Genomic DNA, 20,425 nt, shown 5'->3' on the forward strand with positions numbered 1-20,425 from the left:
AGTTCACATTTTAAACAGAATTATTGACAGAAAGAACCGACAAACAATACAATACAAGAATCACATTTCAGAACATGTTTATACAGAGATCTAAACTACAGGATTAGCAGTTTTTATGCAGAATATGACAGTAAATTTTGTTGTTTGCAGAGGAAATTATAGTACTTTTGCAGCCTTGAAAATTGCATAATGCGTCCATTCAAATTGCGATTTCAGTTTAATTGCAATTAATCTTGCTGCTCTAGCACTTTTCTACCTCCAGTGGACATTTAAAGCACTTAAAGCAGACCTACTATGCAAAATGGACTTTTTAGAGCCATGTTATAGTTGTTTCCCCTCACCATTCACATTCATGAAGTTGCATTTGGAGTGATTTGTGCATATTTGAACAATCGTTGCTGATCAACTCCCACACTACGATTTTCTAGCATGGAAGTCAGCAGATTTGTTTCTTTTATTAAGTCGTTTTAGATGAATATTGCAATTTAAAATGTGTAAATTATAACATAATGAATCGGAGGTGTCACAGATTATAACACAAGCACAATATGCCTTTAACATCAAGGAACTACTCACCCATTCATACATACATTTATACACCACGGTACACAGACACTGGAAGCAGGCAGGTTAAGCGTCTTGCCCAAGGACACAACAACAGTACGCACCTGTTGTTGGGAACTAGGATTGAACCATTAATTTCTAGGCCAGTAGATCTGACCACACTATCCACTTCACTAATGCTGCCATCCCCCTTTAAGGCTGAGGGATGGCTAGCTTTCAGATCGGGATATGAAAAACAAACAATTGAGCCACTACTGTATCCAAAATAGAGCCAAAAAAGTAGATGGCACCTATTTAAGTTTCTGAAACATCATCTTTGTTTAGTTCCAGCAGACCTCGGAGCATGCCCTGTTCTCCTGCTCTGTGGTGGACATATTCACACAGCTCAACCAGAGCTTTGAGATCATCAAGAAACTGGAGTGTCCCGACCCCAAAGTCATGGCACAGTACAGCAGACGATTTTCAAAGGTAAATTTACTAGTTATACATGTTTACCTTGAGTTGTTCAATTTATATAAATCTATAACATGTCTATAACTGTTTTAATTCTTTGCAGACTATTTCCAAAGTCCTGCTGCAGTACAGTGCCATTCTGACCAAAAGTTTCCCTTCTTATATTGACAAAGAGAAGATTGTAAGTGTTGTTTCTATATACATTTTTTTAAAGGTGCACTATGTAACTTTTCGGGTGGGTGTGGCTGCCACCTGCTTGTCTTCATGGAGATGTTACTTCTTTACCTGGAATGTTTCAGAGTATGACATTTAACGTAACTATCTTGCTTGTATCCAATTGCAGATGTTATGTGTGTTTATATCCATGCGAATAGATAAGATTAATGCCACACTGTGGACCATTCTAGGCAAAGCAATAACCACTCCCCCAGTAAAGTTACATAGTGCATTTTAAAGTAAAAGATGACAAATGTTTTTTTTGTGTTGTTTTTTTTTTCTTTCAGCCTTGTGTCCTGATGAATAACGTTCAGCAGTTAAGAATTCAACTAGAGAAAATGTTTGAATCAATGGGTGCGAAACAGGTAAAAACAAGAATACACTCAAAAATGTTCTTGCCATTTTGATGATTGCTAACTTTTGACTTGCCAGTTTGTTTGTTGATTATTGAGTATGATAAACTGATTACCAAATTATATATTTATATTGTTATGTATTGCTCTCTCTACATTTTTCACCTACAACTAATCGCTCACCAATACTGATTGCGGAGTTTAAACTAGAAAAAAAATCTTGTTCTGTTCTTGTGTGTGTGTCAGCTTGCGACACAGGAGGCGATGGTATGTACAGTATTGGATGTATCCCACCTAAATGTGTTACATAACGGGTTTGACTTTGAAAAGGCTTATAGTGACAGCCTTGTATTATGGATAGGAAGTGTGCCCTATCGGCTCATTGCCTTATTAGTGTGCTGCAAAACTCCACCCTTAGATCAATACTCTTTAGAGATTAGACTTTAATAGATTTGTAAATGGCGAGAAATCACATCTATTACCTGAATAGAACCTAGAATATTCAGATAACCCAATAATTAGACCTGATTTTGGTGTGTGTTTACTAGTGTTATCACGATACTAAAATTTTGATACTGATTACGACCACTACAATGAAGACAAAACATGCCCCTTTTTAGTAATAGAATGCAATTTTCATATTCAAAATAATAGTATTTTAGCATGAGGTCTTATATTTACTTTGATAAAGTCCAGAATCATACTAAAATTTTTCAGGAAAGCTCAAATTTTGTCCTGTTATTGTAGAGTAGCAGTTGTATTTGGAAGACAAAGTACACCTCAAGCAGAAACACTTTTAACCTTTAATTTTCTCTTATATTTCTGTCTTTTTTACTAAATGTACTTTGTCAAAACCTCTGTGAACATCAGACAGAAAGCAGGTCATGTTACTTTTATTTTGTTGTCATTTCAATAATCTGATAACTCCAGAAATCAGATAATGATCAAATTTCTGGTGGGCTTGTAAACCATTTAGCCTCCCCGTTTGTTGTGTTTTAGATGTTTAGGATAGCCTTTTAGAACAGTTACTAATTACATATTAATTACAATACTATGCTATTATTTTTACATTATTATTTAAGCAAGATGATTTGGTTGTGGGGGAGCAAGATGAGGCAGAGGAGGAAGAGGAGGTAGGTATTGGAAAAAAAAAAAGAAATCTGTGTAAATATTTAAAGTAGTAGTATTTGAAAAAAAATATATACCGGTATATGATTTGTTTTGTGGGAGGGACAACGACTTATGACAGAGGAGAAGGAAGAAAGTACAAAGCCACTGGTATGTTATGAGTGTAGAAGTGGTATTATTAAACTACAACTGCACAGTATATACTATTCAAATTATGTTGTTGCTGCACCAGTAAAATTATTGTAATTTGGAAACTTTGGGAATATTGTGCAGTTTTAGATAATTAGATCTCCTAGTATATCATTTGATCTAGACTAGTAGGTGGACTTGGTAGGTGAAATAGGTTGAAATGTCGTTCTACTAAAACCAACCTTTGACACATTATTACAGTATGGGTTTGGCACTTTGCAAATAATTTCATTTGTAAAGAATAGGCCCTGCTGAAATATACATTTTTAATATTTCATCCATCACTGTGCTCTTATCAGGGTGCTTAGCAAAAGTCTGATTATGCCACATCTCTTAAGCCATAAGAATGATGACATGCTTTTTCCCTGAGCTGACCTTTGTGGTGATTGTTCAGTTTTGTATAAAATCCACTTTCCAAACATTAATCCTTTGTGAACCTTTTACTTTGACAACAGCAAGTCACTGTTATTATTTCTTTCTTTTCTAGCGCAACTGTAAAACCTTAAATCTGCAGGCAAGTTATTTGAATATGCGTGTGTGCTTTATGACAACACTGCATATTTTCTATTTACATTGAGAAATATGAGTATTCTGTTGTACTTAAGTGCACTGTAGCAACCTATCCTTTTATTTCATAGTCTGATGAAAGCGAAGAGGAGGTCAATGAGGAAGTTAAACTAGAGGTTGAGGTTTGTTGAGCACATGCAGTATAGAAGTTTTCCCTTTTCTCTCCTTAAATGAACCCAAATTGTGACTTATATTTTGTGGTTGGACCTATGCCTACACCTAATTCCATTCCTATAAAAAATCCAGTTTTATTTTTTTATACTTTACATTTTTAATAATTCCTATTTTCTTTCTTTTAAAAAAGTCGGATGAAGAAAAGGTGGGTACTCAATTTATGGTATAGCTTGTGTATTTAAAAAAAAAAAAACTTTAGTAATATCAGATTTTCAATATAATTATTTGCGCTTTTTTTTCTTTTTAACCTCTAATTTCAAAGACTGATGACACAGTGAAAAAGGTATGTTACTAAACCAATGCTTCCATTGTAGTTCAGTAAAGACCCAGTATGTAACTTATCGTCAAAAAATAGACAAAAATAAAAAGTTGTTTTTCATTATGGATGCATTTATTGCACTGAAAAACATGCATCCTAATGAGCAGGTTTGTGTCTTTGCAAAGCTGACTCTTATTTGGCCTGGAGGAGGGCCTTATTCTGCTTGTTTCCATGGAAATGTTGTTCTTTTGGCTGTAATATTCTTTAGTATGGCATAAAACATATCCATCTCCATCAAGAAGGTTCTGAAGTATGGTTTTAACTTTCTATTTCTATGGAATCATCCAACTGACTTTCCACCCCCAGAAAGTTACATACTATCACTTTAACTATTATTTATTTATTTATTTATTTATTTTTGCTTATGTTTAACAAAGATTGTTACACTTTTTTGTCCAACCAGATTGAGATAGTCTTTCAGGACAAAAAGGTGAGTGTAGGTGGAGCCTTATATTTATTTATGATAGTGCTTGTGCTTGCCCAAAGCCATTCCCTGGAACAGTCTAGTGGTTTCAACCCCCCCTCCTCATCAGTGCCTCTGTTCCATCCTTAGGCCATAAAGTGCTATTATTGACCTAATGATCCATCCTTTGGTTTCATCCATAACCCCAAAACTCCGCCAGAAGAACTTATTGAGATTCAACTGTGTACCTTTGCTATATTAGAGGAATTCATCTCCAGCTTGCCTTGATAGTCACCCGTCTTTGCCTTTGAGCTGACTTGAATATGTTATCTGCTTTTTGTAATTCTGGAAAACATACATATATTTTGCTTTTCTTGTCTTTTATCGATGTCTTTTTTTAACAGTTTATCAAGTGTTGAGAAAAAAAAGTTAAAGGCGGTGTACCTGATTTTTAGTATCTTTAAAAACATAAAAAAATGAACTAATGTTTGTAAGTGCTTTCCACAACCAGAGTGGAATTTTAATAGAAATAGTATTTTATGAAATTTAAGAACACACATAACCCTACCACAACACCTTACCTTAACAAAGATACCACAGAATCATAATTTGGGTAAACATAGTATTGATAAGTATTGATAACAAGAAATAAATATCCAGGCCTAGTTCCTTGGCTGGGCTTCCGCAGGTTCCAAACTAGTAATGTCTTATTCTAATTGTCCTGTAAAATGACCTCCTTGTGTGCCCTTTGTGTCTCCTCAGATGGACAGTGAGGCCAGTGACCTCCTGAATGATCTCCAGGTGAAGCTCAACAACGTCCTGGATGAGCTCAGTAGCACCTTTGGAAACAGGTAATCTACTCAGAAGTATGACTCATAAAAAAAACAATAATGGTATTGTCTTGTTTGCAGAGGACCGTATCTGATCCAAATAACTGGTGTGATTGATAATGCAGTTAAATTAGTATTAAAGAGGGTTGTTTGTTCAGTTTCCAGAGCCAAATCCGGGACTGTATGCGTCAAATGGCCTCTCTGCTGTATCAGATCAAAGGACCACTCAATGACAACACCAAGAACCTGGTGGAGGCCGATTCAGACAACATGCTCAGACCTCTTATGGACTTCCTGGATGGAAAGTGAGTACAGTTTGTATATTTCTCCATGTCTGGGTGAGTTAGCTCCAGCTGTTCCAGTCTCTTAACTTGGCAGAGGCCAGACTGACATGTGTAGCTTTCAAGGCAAGGCAAGGCAAGGCAAGTTTATTTGTATAGCACAATTCGTACACAAGGTTATTCAAAGTGCTTTACAGAATAAGAAAGACATTAAAATCACACAAATCAAAACATAATTAATCACAAATAATCATCATAAAATTAACATTAAAAGAGAAGAGTGCAGAATAAAAACCTTTCAGTCATATGCACAGCTGAAGAGAACCGTTTTGAGCCTGGATTTAAACATTGTCAAAGTAGAGGCCTGTCTCACATCTTCAGGAAGACTGTTCCAAGTTTTAGCTGCATAAAACTTAAACGCTGATTCCGCATGTTTAGTCCTGACTCTGGGCACCAGCAGGAGGCCTGTCTCTGAAGTCCTCAGAGTGTGAGATGGTTCATATGGCACTAACATGTTGGAGATGTACTTTGGACTTTGGATGTACCTTTGGCCATGGATAGACTTATACACAAGCAGAGCTGCTTTAAAGTATGTTCTTTGAGCTACAGGAAGCCAGTGCAGAGACATGAGCACAGGACTCATGTGTTTATACTTCCTGGTTCTAGTCAGGACCCGAGCAGCAGCGTTCTGGATGTACTGCAGCTGTGTTAAGGCTCGTTTGGAGAGGCCAGTGAGCAGGCCGTTACAGTAGTCTAACCTACTGGAGACAAATGCATGGATAAGTCTCTCTAAGTCTGGCTTTGACAGTATACCTTTGATTTTTGCAATGTTTTTTAGGTGGTAAAAAGCTGCAGATGTGATGTGGCTGTTAAAGTTCAAGTCTGAGTCCATTGTTACCCCTAGATTTTTAGCCTGATTTGAAGGTTTTAGAGAGAGAGACTGGAGGTGACTGCTGACACTTTCTCTATGTTTCTGTGGGCCAAAGATGATGACTTCAGTCTTGTCTGAGTGTAGCAGAAGAAAGTTGTTTTGCATCCACACACTGATGTGTTGGATGCAGTGGCAGAGTGAATCCACTGGTCCATAGTCACCTGCTGCTAGTGAGATATAGATCTGAGTGTTATCTGCATAGTTGTGGTAAGACACATTATTGCTGCGTATTAACTGGCCTAACAGCAGCATGTAGAGATTGAACAGCAGGGGTCCCAGGATTGAACCCTGGGGCACCCCACAGGTCAGGGACATTTTATCTGATATACATTTTCCAATTTCAACAAAGTACTCCCTGTTTTCTAAATATGACTTGAACCAGTTTAGTGCCGTACCAGAGATAACTTCTTGCTGATTGGGCCAAATGTCACAATAGCAGTAGTCTAGAAATCAAACTTAACTCCATTTGAGAGAAAATAACAGATATTTTTCCAGAGTATGGCTAGTTTTGTTTCTCCTTTGGCTTCAATCCAATCAGCTCTGTGACTGGTCATCCAGTTATCAAGCCCGACACAGTGCTTGCCCCGTCGCCATTGAATGATAGGTCAAATGCAGAAATACTTTTCCTTAGCATTCCCAAGGTATTTTGTTGTCATTCTAAACTTGTGTCCATGTGTTGTGCAGGCTCACTCTGTTTGCCACTGTGTGTGAGAAGACAGTGTTGAAGCGCGTGTTGAAGGAGCTGTGGAGAATAGTGATGACGTGCCTGGAGAAGACTATCGTCCTGCCTCAGGGAAACGACACATTTGTAAGTTCTTTAAGAGGGATTTGTCTTATAGACATGTGCAGGTGCAGCATAAAACCTAAAATTAACTTAATGTATTTTTTTTTATCCCCCAAGGGAGCACAGATCCTCTCTGCTGCCAAAGAACTGGGCCAGCTCTCCAAACTCAAGGTAAGGTCTTATTCTGAACAAGGCATTATTGCACAAATAATATGTGTTTTGTCCTCTCTGATGGCCTGTGTTTGTGCTGTAGGATCACATGGCCGGAGAGGCTAAAAGCTTGTCTCCGCGGCAGTGTGCTGTCATGGACGTGGCATTGGACACTATCAAGGTCAGTCAGAGTGAGCTGTTGCCTTCAGAGGCCTTATTGCTTTCGAGGATAGGTTAATAGGTTCTTTCAGGCTTTCAGTTTATTTTTTACCTCTTACAAATACATCTTCAGTTAAGCTGACTTTTTGTTTCATGGCAGTTTTCAGGGTTGGTGTCAATTGCATTCAGGACAATAACAGACACATAATAAAACATTCACACTTCCTCGCAGAATGTCACATAAATACATTGGTAAAAATCTGTTAAAATTCCAAAAACAAGAAATTGTGTTCAGCATCTATTTTTGCGATAAATTTTGTATTATTTGTATCATAACAAAATCAAGATAGAAAAAAAAGTTAAATTAAATTAAAGAAACCCCAATCTCGAGCTCATGGTGTCATGGTGTTCTGCATTTATATGGACTCAAAATATCTCTTGTGTTCTTCAGTAAACTTCAGGCTGGCAAGGAGTTTATTTATGTTTTAAGCTGTTTGTGCATTACGATTCAGTATTTTGATATTTTAAGACTTCATACTTACATATTTGGGTTGGAAATCCACACTTCCAATATCTATGAATCCCCTGTGCATTCAGCCACAAAAATATAGATATTGATATAGATATTATTACCTTAAATTTCTGACTATAAGCCGCTACTTTTTTTCCACGCTTCGAACCCTGCGGCCTATACAGCAGTGCGGCTTATTTATGGAATTTTACTGGATAACGGCCCCTGGGGGGCGCTCTCTAGCTGTAAACGTAAAAGTGAGACAGACGTGGGGAAAGATTCTGCTCTGAAGAATTCACTAGTTTTGATTTTGAACGATCATTTTGCGCATCACGAAATGGATATGATGCAGTTTTTAAGATAAAGAAGGAAATAGAGCAGGGGTCGGCAACCTGTAACACGCAAAGAGCCATTTGGACCCACTTTCCACGTAAAATAAAACACTGGGAGCCGCAAATACTTTTTGACATCTAAAATGAAGATAACACTGTATAATAACAATAATGTAACGGAATAATGTAGGTTTTATTTTCACGGACAAGCCTTCTACACGTGGCAGATAAATATGGCAAAAATAACTTAAGTGCATAAAAAAATACAACTCACCAAACCGCTGCATCAGTGTGAGCTCTGCACTGACTATGTGATTATGTCTACTCTGCTCCGCAGTTTCTTTCTAAAAAAACCCAAAACTCTAAAGGCGTATCGTTTAATCCCAGGTGCTTATTCTCCATGTGCTAAAGCAGTTGTGAAGGTTTCATTGCCTCATTTGCTTTTCCCGCATATTACGCAGAGCGGACTGTGCGTGAGAGTCACCTGTAGCGACAAACCCAGATTTTAAGTAGGCATTGTCTGTTAAATTTATCTTTCTTTTTCTTGGAGATCGTAGTCTCCTCTTCTGGCTCCTCAGTTGTCCTTTTCCCCTTTGTTAAAAGCTCTCTAAAGACTTTTGTTTTGGCTCATTTTCACTCGCCTGTGGCTCTACTTTTGGGCGTCGTGTCTGATGTGTTATACGTGATACGTCATCGCGGAGACAAGAGCAGATAATAAACTTGCTACTACATCAAATAAATTTCTGTGGCGATTTCCAGCAGGATTTTCATGATAAATCTACGGACGAGCTTATTAGTGTGTAATTAGGGATGGGCGAAAGTTGTTCCTGACCCCTGTGCGCACAGCGTCTGAAAACCAGGGCTCTTTACGCAGGACTGTGAGCTGTGTATGTGTCAGTTCCCAAGCCACGCAGAGCCGCAGTATAAGGCTGAAAGAGGCGCATGCAGCTCCGGAGCCGCGGGTTGCCGACCCCTGAAATAGAGCCACTGCACGTAAGCTCGGCATCAATGAATTCAACTTGGTCAATGTAAAAAGACAAAAGTTTTCAGACGAAATAAAAGCAGATTTTCCGTGTTGGTGCAGCTTTATTTTTTAAACCTGTGTGTTCATCCCGTGTTGATGTCGTGTTGGTGCCAATTTTCAGGCACAGTTTTTAAAAAAGCGTGTCGGTGTACCGTCTTTCTGTGTAAATATCTCATGTTACAATATGAAAACCTGCGGCTTATATTCAGGTGCGGCTTATATATGGACAAAATTGATTTTCTTTTCAAATTTAGCTGGTGCGACTTATATTGAGGTGCGCTCTGTAGTCCGAAATTTACGGTACTTAAAATTCTCAATGTTTTCAGTTGTATAACATCTGTCATCTCATTATGTTTTGGGGTTAGCACTATATTACTGTCTATTGCCTGTATTCCTTACTTTCACTATTTATTCGTCAGCAATACTTCCATGCCGGAGGGAATGGGCTGAAGAAGGCTTTCCTGGAGAAGAGTCCTGAGCTGTCCTCACTGCGCCACGCCCTGTCACTGTACACTCAGACTACAGACACTCTCATCAAGACCTTTGTGACCAGCCAGCACGCACAAGGTAGACCTCTAACTGTACTGTTACGGTGTGGGATTCTACAGATGAATTGTAAAGTAAATAAATACATGAAATTACAGATGACAATTTGAAATTTTTACAGATATAAATATAGGGACAATTATTACCAAAATATCAAATATGAAAAACAAAACAAAAAAATCATGTTCTTGATACAGTTGTTTTGCAGGGGAATTTTGATATAGTATTTACAATTTCAAGTAAATATTGTGAAAATGTTATAATAATAATGGCTTACACTTGTAATGCGCTTTTTCAAAGCCTCTCAAAGCGCTACACTATAGTCATTATTCATTCATTTCCACACTTGGTGATGGTAAGCTACTACTGTAGCCACAGCTGCCCTGGGGCAGACTGACAGACGCTATAGGAGATATTAGTGTTTTATCCTGAGTAAATCAGGCTTGGAGTCTCTATGTCAGAGTGTGACTAAATGTATTTTGTGAGTTAAGTTATAATTTACATTGTAAGTCTATGTATGGAATTTGACATAAACACTACAGAGAAAAGAAACATAATATACATAAAGTACATAATAATAGTTACAATGTTTTGTGTTTTTGTTACAAAGTTTTAACAATTTATAAATCCCACCCCATTACTTCCACCAGAAAATATACACGTGATGTTTCCTGCTGTTTATCAGCATTAAAAGACTGAACAATAACAATAAAAGACAGTAATTATACACAATAATATCAGTACTACTCTCATATTTCATTCTTGTAACTTTTGAAAAATTGCATTTTATACTTACTTTTTTATTACGTTAGGTTTATAGAAAGTTTTGTTTCTTCACCTATGTTGTTTGATTGTCTCATTTGAACATTTGAGGAAATGCTAAATCTTGTCCTACTTATCAGTTTTAAAGTCATGCTGGCCTCTTAACAGAAGCCCTCCCTCTCGGTCAATAAACATTTTTTTGTGTATTATTTGGTAAAAGGTTATTGCGTTGTACAATTTGCATGTCTCGACATGTGATTAACATGCTTTTATCCCCTGTGCTGCGTGGTGCCAGTGCACAATGGAAAGGGCATGAGGTTTACTCCTAATGAAAAAATCCAGCCCAGCAGGGGTAGGTCACAACAGACTCATCTACAGCATGTTCTGTCTGTGTTTGTGTGCATGGACCGGACAAGCCCAAGTGAAACTCAACCCCATCTGTCCCATTATGAACAAGCATGATGAAACTAGGGCTGAAAGAGTTATGAAGAATCAAATTGCAAATTTAAAATAGCGACTCAAATTGCAATACATATTATACATTTTCAGGACTGATCTATAATCTTTGGCTGCTCAGGGTTTTAGCTTCCTCCTACATGCACCATGTTGAGCACTTTTTGTTTTATATTGTTAATCATTATGGCAACGGTCCCAATTTTACGTCATTCTGAAACTCATAGGTGTTGCACAACTTATTATCTGCAGAGATTAAATTGCCATTAAAAAAGGCAATTATTCAAATTTTTATTTAGATTTAATTATGATCTTTCAGCCCTAGTTAAAGTGCTCACATTTGTTTAACCCTTATTGTGCCAATCCAATCTTGACTTTGAAATTTTGTATGCTAGGCTCAGGAGTAGACAAACCCATTGGTGAAGTATCTGTTCAGATAGAGCTCTATACTCATCCAAAGAGCGGGGAGCGCAAAGTCACCGCAAAAGGTTAGATTTTGTTTTATTTACATTTGAAAACTAAAAAGACTCAGCAGGCTCACTAGACTAACTGCTGTTTATGTTCCACAGTGGTGGGGGCCAGTGATTTGAAGTGGCAGACGTCCGGTATGTTCCGCCCATTCGTGGAAATCACCATGATTGGACCCCACCTCAGTGATAAGAAGCGCAAATTTCAGACGAAGTCCAAGAACAACAGCTGGTCTCCCAAATTTAATGAGACTTTCCACTTGTAAGTATAAGAGAATTCATCAGGTTAACACTATGCAGTCTGCTTAAAGGGCTCATGTTACACTATTTTTAATCTGTTACTATAATATTAATTCCTCATCTAAAACATACAGTTGTGTTTTGTTTCATTCACACATGTTTAACACACAAACCCTGCATATTTAGGCTGTGTTCTTCTCTCAGACAGAAAGCCTTCTCTTTCACCTTGTGATGTCATGTAGTAATACAGAAAGTGCTCCACTGTGTTTTTAAATTTCATACTCCTTCACTAGAATCATTTGGATGATTTCAGCCCTGGAATTGCCAATCTGTACTGAACTGAAGTTAAAAGGTAGCTGTTAACTTGAAAACTACAGCTACATGACATCACAAGGTGGAGCAAAGCATTTTGAGCTTTGGAAAAGTAGACAGACCAATAATAAAGGGTTGGTCAAACACATGTGAATGAAACTAAACACAACTCTGGGTATAATTTTGAAAAGGTAAAAACATTTTATTTTATTTTTTTAGACCTTTACAAACATGTTCTGAAATTCATGGGATTCTTGTATTAGACCAGATTTGAGTCTGGTCTCAAATGTTAGTGCTCCTGGAGTTGTTTACAATGTGGATATATATTACATATAGAATCACAAGTGCAGTACTTGTGAAAAAATGCTATACTTGTAATAAAATTGTTATACTCTTTTTTCTAAAATCTTCTACCTTGTTCTACTTGTTCTTCTTTTCCAGCATTCTAGGCAACCAGGATGGCTTTGAATGCTACGAGGTGCAGGTGTGCGTTAAAGACTACTGTTTCGGCCGTGCTGACCGTGTGGTGGGGCTGGCCGTGCTTCAGCTCAGGGACATTATGGAAAAGGGGAACTGTGCGTGCTGGTTGCCACTGGGCCAGAGAATACACATGGATGACACTGGTCTAACTGCCATGAGAATCCTCTCCCAGCGCTCCAACGACGACGTGGCTAAGGAGTTTGTACGGCTCAAGTCTGAAACACGGTCAGCAGAGGAGGGCAGATGAGGAAAATGAGATGTTTAAATAAGAAGGCCATGTTATTAAATCCTTATGTGTCTTAGCTGCTGTTTGCCAAGTATACCGTTACACTGTCTATTACTCTATCTCACACTGGGTATAAGCTAGGGCTGAAAAAGCATAAATGCCATATTCATTATTGATATACTTCAATATACTTTTTGAGACAAAAGAAAAATAAAATGTATTAAATTTACTAATCAAACGTTGTCAAAAAGTAAAGTAATTTTTTTTTTTTTATTTAAAAAAATTTACATTTCTGTCAAGTAGAATGGGATATTAGCAATTAGCGTATCCATGGTTGTCAGAATGATGAAAAATTACCACCGTTGCCATACCAAAGGTCATAGCAAAAGTTCTTAAAATTTTTCCTATAACATGAAGTGTATACTCAAAAACATTGCCACAGTTCAGCCCTAGTACAAACCACCAAGCTACTATGGGTGCGTTCACACTTATCCTGATTTGGTGCTGGTTTAAGACCTGTTTAGTCCTGAAGTTGTTCTTGTTTGGTCCTGCTCTAGTGCTGATTTAGTCCTGCTCTAGTCCAGGTTTAGTTCTGGATTAACTCTAGATTTACCCCTAATGTTTATACGATGTGTGAAGTGTGAACGCACTTTATAATGGCATACCTTTTTTTTTCATACGGTATTACCAGTAGAGGGCACCAGTCAGTCCCCTTACTTTCCAGCGTTGTCTTGCAATAACCTCCTCAGCATGTGTTTGATGCCTTACACTTAAACTGTGAACATTTTAAAATGCGCTCTACCCACTCTCCGCTCCACTGTTATAATATATGTGAATGTGACAATATGTGGTTGTCATGATGTCAGTTTCCCTGTCCTCCCGTGCTCTCTCCCCCTCCCCTACCTGTGTGTCTGGAGCTGGGTGGAGTGCCTGACTCCTCCCGTGCACACCTGGGGTGCATCAGCCTAATCACCACCACCTGCTGCTGAGTACAAGAAGGCTTGGCAGTCTACACTCGGTGCCAGACCGTCCGCGTGTAAAACGTGAATGTTTCTTGCTAAGCTTTGTTATATGGTACTTTCCGGCAAATGCTCATTTGGATTTATGCACCCTCCAGATTCCTGCCTCTACTCGCCCAGCTCCTGCCGCCACGTTCCAGTCCCGGTATCGCTTCCAGCTCGTCTTGTCTCCTGCTCGTCTCGTCTCCTGCTCGTCTCGTCTCCTGCTCGTCTCGTCTCCTGCTCGTCTCGTCTCCTGTCCGGTCCTGGTCTCTGGTTTGTCACCCGCTCCCCGCTCTGGTCTTCGTCTGATCCGCCTGCCCTGGTACCGCACCTGCTTCTATCCCCGTCCTGGTCCTGTCCTGCCCGCCTCTACCTGCACCGCACCCGCCTGACCCGTCTCCCGCTCCCCGGTTCCTGTACCTGCTCTTGTGACCTGTTTAAAGACTGCATTTTCACCGCTGTAAATAAACACTGTTAAAACTGCTCTGGTCTGCATCCTTTGGTCCTATCCGCACCGTTACGACAGAACGGTCTGGCCACTATGGACCAAGCAGGCTCAGATCCGGACCAGACGCGCCGCCTCACGCACTCTCACCCCGAGGCGGTGCTGGGTCAGCATGAACAATCCATTCGGACTCTATTGGAGCTAAATCAGACATTGTCCCAGCAGGTGGCACAGCTTAACCACCAGGTGGCCGCGCTCCTCGTCACCCCGCCTGCTGCAGCCGGAGCGCCGCCACGCCTCCCGGAGCCGAGAGGCACGGATCCGGAGCCGTATGCTGGACAACCTCACCTCTGTCGCGGATTCCTGTTCCAGTGCGAGTTCATGTTCCAGCAATGCCCTTCTCGTTTCAGCTCGGGGGCCACCAAGATCCGATATATATGTGGATTACTCCGGGGCAGAGCTCTCCAGTGGGCAGAGGCGCGCCTAATGAAGACGTCTGTGGATAGCCTGGATTTTAATGAATTTGTGTCCACGTTTAAGCTGGTGTTTGACCACCCGCACTACCAGGACAATGCTGCCTCCCGGTTATTGACTCTCAGCCAGGGCTCCAGGACGGTAGCGGATTATTCCATTGAATTCTGGACACATGCGGCGGAGCTGGACTGGACGGACAGCGCGCTGCGGGCTGTGTTTGTGCGGGGCCTGAACGAGACTTTGAAAGATGAATTGGTTTCCCGGGACGAACCCCCCGACCTGCGGACCCTCATCTCCCTCACTCACCGTATAGACAACCGCCTACGGGCTCGTCGCCGAGAGAGACGCCGGTCACCGGTCCCGCCGGAGCCACGCGCTGCCCCGCCCCCGCCGGATGAGCCCATGCAACTCGACAGGACCCTTGTGTCGGCCGAGGAGCGTCAACGGAGGCGTCGTCTGGCCGGGGCTTGCCTCTACTGCGGTGAGCGCGGACATTATGTGGTCACTTGCCCAGTTCGGCCAAAAGGGGGGGGCCCACCAGTAGCACTGGGAGTACTGGTGGGCGAGCAACACATCCTGGACTCTTCTAATAGACTGCGGCTCAGCGCCACCCTGTGCGTTCGCACAGAGACCTTATGCGTTTCCGCCCTTATCGACTCCGGGGCTGAGAGGGACTTTATTGATGCCCAAGTCGCGGAGCAGCTCGGGGTCTACCTGGAGCCCCTCGAACGCCCCTTAAATGCCCAGGGGCTCAATGGACGTTTTCTGGGACACATCACTCACATCACAGAACCTGTCACCGTGATTCTGTCCGGCAACCACCAAGAGAACCGTCAGTTTCATGTCCTGTCCTCCTCCGCTTCTCCTCTGGTCCTTGGTTACCCCTGGCTACGCGCCCACAACCCTGTTTTCGATTGGGCCAGGGGCGGAGTTTCGGGCTGGAGTCCCGATTGCCACGCCAAGTGCCTTCGGTCCGCCCTCCCTCCGGCCGGGAGGTCCGTTCCTGTCGCTGATCCGTCCCCAGACACCCCCAACCTGTCCTCGGTGCCTGCTGAATATCACGACCTGGGGGAGGTTTTTAGCAAGAGCAAGGCCCTCTCTTTACCGCCCCACCGTCCATATGACTGCGCCATTGACCTCCTGCCGGGTGCCCCACTACCATCTAGCAGGCTATATAACCTGTCTAAACCTGAACGCGAGTCAATGGAGGACTATATCCGTGGGTCCCTGGCTGCCGGAATCATCCGCCCGTCCACTTCACCCGTGGGAGCGGGGTTCTTCTTTGTGGCTAAGAAGGACAAATCCCTGCGGCCTTGCATTGATTACCGGGGTCTGAACAATATAACTGTAAAGAATAAATACCCGCTTCCCTTACTGGACTCGGCATTTACGCCCCTCCACGGTGCGACCATCTTCTCAAAGTTGGATTTGCGGAATGCGTACCACCTGGTGCGCATCAGGGAGGGAGACGAATGGAAGACGGCCTTCAAGACACCCCTGGGACATTTCGAATACTTGGTTATGCCCTTCGGTCTCACCAACGCCCCTGCCGTATTCCAAGCCCTCATCAACGATGTGCTCCGTGATTTCCTTAACCGATTCGTCTTTGTTTACTTGGATGACATCTTGATTTTCTCGCGGTCCCCCCAGGAGCATCATCAGCACGTTCGCCAGGTTCTCCAGCGCCTCCTCGAGAATAAACTGTTCGTGAAAGCTGAGAAATGCGAGTTTCACGCAGAGGAGGTCAGCTTTTTGGGCTTCATTGTGGGGCGGGGCCAAGTAAGAGCTGACCCTGAAAAGATCCAGGCTGTCACTGAGTGGCCCGTTCCTACCAGCCGGAGACAGCTCCAGAGATTTATCGGCTTTGCCAATTTTTATAGACGTTTCATCCGGGATTTTAGTAGGGTTATCTCGCCCTTAACTAAACTCACCTCTCCTGCTTTGCCGTTTGCCTGGTCTCCTGAGGCGCAGACAGCCTTCGAGAAGCTTAAGAGACTATTTACCTCCGCTCCCATCCTGCACCAGCCCGACCCTTCACGGCAATTCATCGTGGAGGTCGACGCCTCCGACTCGGGAGTGGGGGCCGTGCTTTCGCAGAGGTTCGACCCCCACAACCGCCTCTGTCCCTGCGCCTTCTTTTCCCGGCGATTGTCCTCGGCCGAGGTCAATTATGACGTGGGGGATCGGGAGCTCCTTGCCGTAAAGCTGGCCTTGGAGGAGTGGCGCCACTGGCTCGAAGGGGCGGAGCAACCATTCATCGTCTGGACCGACCATAAAAACTTGGAGTACATCCAGTCCGCCAGGCGCCTCAATCCCCGTCAAGCTCGTTGGTCCCTCTTCTTCAGCCGCTTCAACTTTCTCCTCACCTACCGCCCCGGATCTCGGAACGTCAAACCCGATGCCCTCTCCCGCCAGTTCGCCCTGGAGGATAGCCCGGTCACCGCAGAAACAATTATTCCCTCCTCGTGTGTGGTGGCCGCGGTCCATTGGGATATCGAGGACACCGTCCGAGAGGCCCAGACCAACGACCCCGACCCAGGTAACGGCCCTCCAGGTAAACTGTTTGTTCCCGATTCTGTCCGGTCTCAGGTGCTCCAGTGGGTCCATGCCTCCCGTTTCGCCTGCCATCCTGGTGCCGGTCGCTCTCTCTCCCTCCTCAGGAGACGCTTCTGGTGGCCCACGATGGACACAGACACCCGGGCTTATGTCGCCGCCTGCCAGGTATGTGCTCGGGCCAAGGCCTCCCACTCACCCCCTTCTGGTCTCTTGCATCCTCTCCCAGTTCCTCGTCGCCCTTGGTCCCACATCGCCTTGGACTTCGTGACGGGCCTTCCCCCTTCCCAGGGGAACACGGTGGTTCTCACCATTGTGGACCGCTTCTCCAAGGCCGCCCATTTCGTTGCCCTGCCTAAGCTCCCCACAGCCAAAGAAACTGCCGACCAGCTGACCAGTCATGTCTTCCGACTCCACGGCATCCCGGTGGACATCGTGTCCGACAGAGGGACCCAATTCACCTCTCAGGTATGGCGGTCTTTCTGCGACGGTTTGGGGGCCACGGTTAGCCTCACGTCCGGGTTCCATCCACAATCTAATGGGCAGACGGAGCGGGCCAACCAAGACCTGGAGTCGGCCCTACGGTGCACAGCCTCCGCCAACCCCGCGACCTGGAGTACTCACCTGCCCTGGATAGAGTATGCTCACAACTCCCTCGTGAGTTCCGCCACTGGTATGTCCCCCTTCGAGGCATCGCTGGGATATCAACCCCCTCTCTTTCCCACGGAGGAGAGGGACCTCGCCGTCCCGTCTGTTCAGCGCCATCTCCAGCGCTGTCGCCGGATCTGGAAGAAGGCCAGGGCGGCCCTTCTTCGGGCTGGAGCGCGCACTAAGGCGACGGCCGATCGCCACCGTGTCCCGGCGCCCGTATACCAACCTGGCCAGATGGTTTGGCTCTCCGCCAAGACGGTCCCGCTGAAGACGGACTCCCGTAAGCTGTCCCCCCGATTCCTGGGACCGTTTAAGATCATGAGGATCATAAATCCATCGGCGGTGCGCCTCCAGTTACCCCCGTCTCTCCGGATTCATCCGACCTTTCACGTCTCCCAGGTTAAACCAGTCCGGACCAGCGACCTGTGCCCTCCGGCCGATCCCCCACCGCCCGCCCGAGTCATTGACGGCCACCCGGCGTTCACCGTCCGCCGCCTGATTGACGTTCGTCGCCGTGGTAGGGGCCTCCAGTACCTCGTCGATTGGGAGGGTTACGGTCCGGAGGAGCGATCCTGGGTGCCCAGGGCACGCATTCTGGACCCCGACATGGTGAGAGACTTCCACCGCGCTCATCCTGACAAGCCTGGGGGTCCACCAGGAGGTGGACCTTAGGGGGGGGGTACTGTCATGATGTCAGTTTCCCTGTCCTCCCGTGCTCTCTCCCCCTCCCCTACCTGTGTGTCTGGAGCTGGGTGGAGTGCCTGACTCCTCCCGTGCACACCTGGGGTGCATCAGCCTAATCACCACCACCTGCTGCTGAGTACAAGAAGGCTTGGCAGTCTACACTCGGTGCCAGACCGTCCGCGTGTAAAACGTGAATGTTTCTTGCTAAGCTTTGTTATATGGTACTTTCCGGCAAATGCTCATTTGGATTTATGCACCCTCCAGATTCCTGCCTCTACTCGCCCAGCTCCTGCCGCCACGTTCCAGTCCCGGTATCGCTTCCAGCTCGTCTTGTCTCCTGCTCGTCTCGTCTCCTGCTCGTCTCGTCTCCTGCTCGTCTCGTCTCCTGCTCGTCTCGTCTCCTGTCCGGTCCTGGTCTCTGGTTTGTCACCCGCTCCCCGCTCTGGTCTTCGTCTGATCCGCCTGCCCTGGTACCGCACCTGCTTCTATCCCCGTCCTGGTCCTGTCCTGCCCGCCTCTACCTGCACCGCACCCGCCTGACCCGTCTCCCGCTCCCCGGTTCCTGTACCTGCTCTTGTGACCTGTTTAAAGACTGCATTTTCACCGCTGTAAATAAACACTGTTAAAACTGCTCTGGTCTGCATCCTTTGGTCCTATCCGCACCGTTACGACAGTGGTTCACCTTAATATTACGACTGAACAACTGGTAGCTAGAATTCAGGCCTTGAATTTTCACTAAATGTGTGTCAAGAAAAGAAAGGTACTTATGAATTTATCAGTTGTGCCTTGCAGTTTTTTTGACCAACGTAGTGAATTATTGTTGCCGTCTTCCCCGAGAAACTGGAGGTATCAATATTGTATTATTAATATATACTACCTTTATGTAAGAGAAGAGGGTCATAATCACGGTTATTTTATTTCTTTTTTAGACAAACTGTATTTATTTGTGCTGCAAATGCCATATTTTAAATGTTTATTGTCTAAATGTGTTTGCACAGTGGTTTAAAGAAACATATTGAATTGTAATATTAAAAATGTGTGTTGGGTTTGAAAAAGTGTGACACTGTAATGGTAAAGTTATTACTAATTAACAATCACTTGATCAGAAAGCCTAAATGTAATTAATATCTTATAGTTTACGCTACTTAAAGGGCCTATATTGCACAATTTTTTATCAATGTTATAATGTTCTTTCCTCATCAAAAACATACCCGGAGTTGTGTTTTGTTTTATTCACACATGTTTAACATACTAATTCTACATATTTAGAGTTCTTCTCAAACAGAAAACACTCTGTTCCACCCTGTGATGTCATGTGCCCCACTGTGTTTTTAAACTCCATACACTTTCACTAGAATCATTTGGAATTGCCCATCTCTACTGAACTGAAGGTAAAAGTAAAACTTGAAAACTACTGCTTCATGACATCACAAGGTGGAACAGAGCATTTTGAGCATTGGCGATGTAGAGAGACTACGGTAATAATAATGGGTTACTCAAATATGTGAATGAAACAAAACACATCTCCAGGTATGTTTTTGAAGACGTAACAGCATTATAACATGGCTTAATGCTCACAAGTTTGATTAATATAGGACTTTTAAGTTTAACACGATTTCTGAGTGGCCTTAATTTGTTGTAAAAGACTTCTTGCGGATTAGCCAATTTGTTTCCCACCATTTTTGTTAGTTTTTTTTTCCACCAAATGTAATTATTTTATATCTTTGTTAGTCTGTTCACATATTCCTAGAGTTTCCTACATT

At 43.4% G+C, this 20,425-nt stretch overlaps 1 protein-coding gene across 2 annotated transcripts in view; it reads left to right on the forward strand.

Annotated features, from left to right (window-relative positions):
* LOC117379278 (protein unc-13 homolog B-like) overlaps positions 1-13,688 on the forward strand; it is a 65,927-nt gene extending 52,239 nt beyond the window's left edge. Inside the window, exons 28-40 of one of the 2 annotated variants that reach the window (XM_055225671.1) lie at positions 889-1,032; positions 1,121-1,198; positions 1,521-1,598; positions 5,129-5,217; positions 5,355-5,501; positions 7,093-7,216; positions 7,310-7,363; positions 7,446-7,523; positions 9,788-9,935; positions 10,972-11,028; positions 11,525-11,617; positions 11,699-11,858; positions 12,590-13,688. In XM_055225671.1, the coding sequence (XP_055081646.1) occupies positions 889-1,032; positions 1,121-1,198; positions 1,521-1,598; positions 5,129-5,217; positions 5,355-5,501; positions 7,093-7,216; positions 7,310-7,363; positions 7,446-7,523; positions 9,788-9,935; positions 10,972-11,028; positions 11,525-11,617; positions 11,699-11,858; positions 12,590-12,875 (1,536 nt within the window). In that variant the 3' untranslated portion in view covers positions 12,876-13,688. The remainder of the gene's footprint in view (positions 1-888; positions 1,033-1,120; positions 1,199-1,520; positions 1,599-5,128; positions 5,218-5,354; positions 5,502-7,092; positions 7,217-7,309; positions 7,364-7,445; positions 7,524-9,787; positions 9,936-10,971; positions 11,029-11,524; positions 11,618-11,698; positions 11,859-12,589) is intronic. The other variant, XM_033975965.2, reaches the window with a different exon arrangement.
* The last annotated feature ends 6,737 nt before the right edge of the window (positions 13,689-20,425 follow it).

Source organism: Periophthalmus magnuspinnatus, chromosome 12 (assembly GCF_009829125.3).
Source record: "Periophthalmus magnuspinnatus isolate fPerMag1 chromosome 12, fPerMag1.2.pri, whole genome shotgun sequence".
Lineage (NCBI taxonomy): Eukaryota > Metazoa > Chordata > Actinopteri > Gobiiformes > Gobiidae > Periophthalmus > Periophthalmus magnuspinnatus.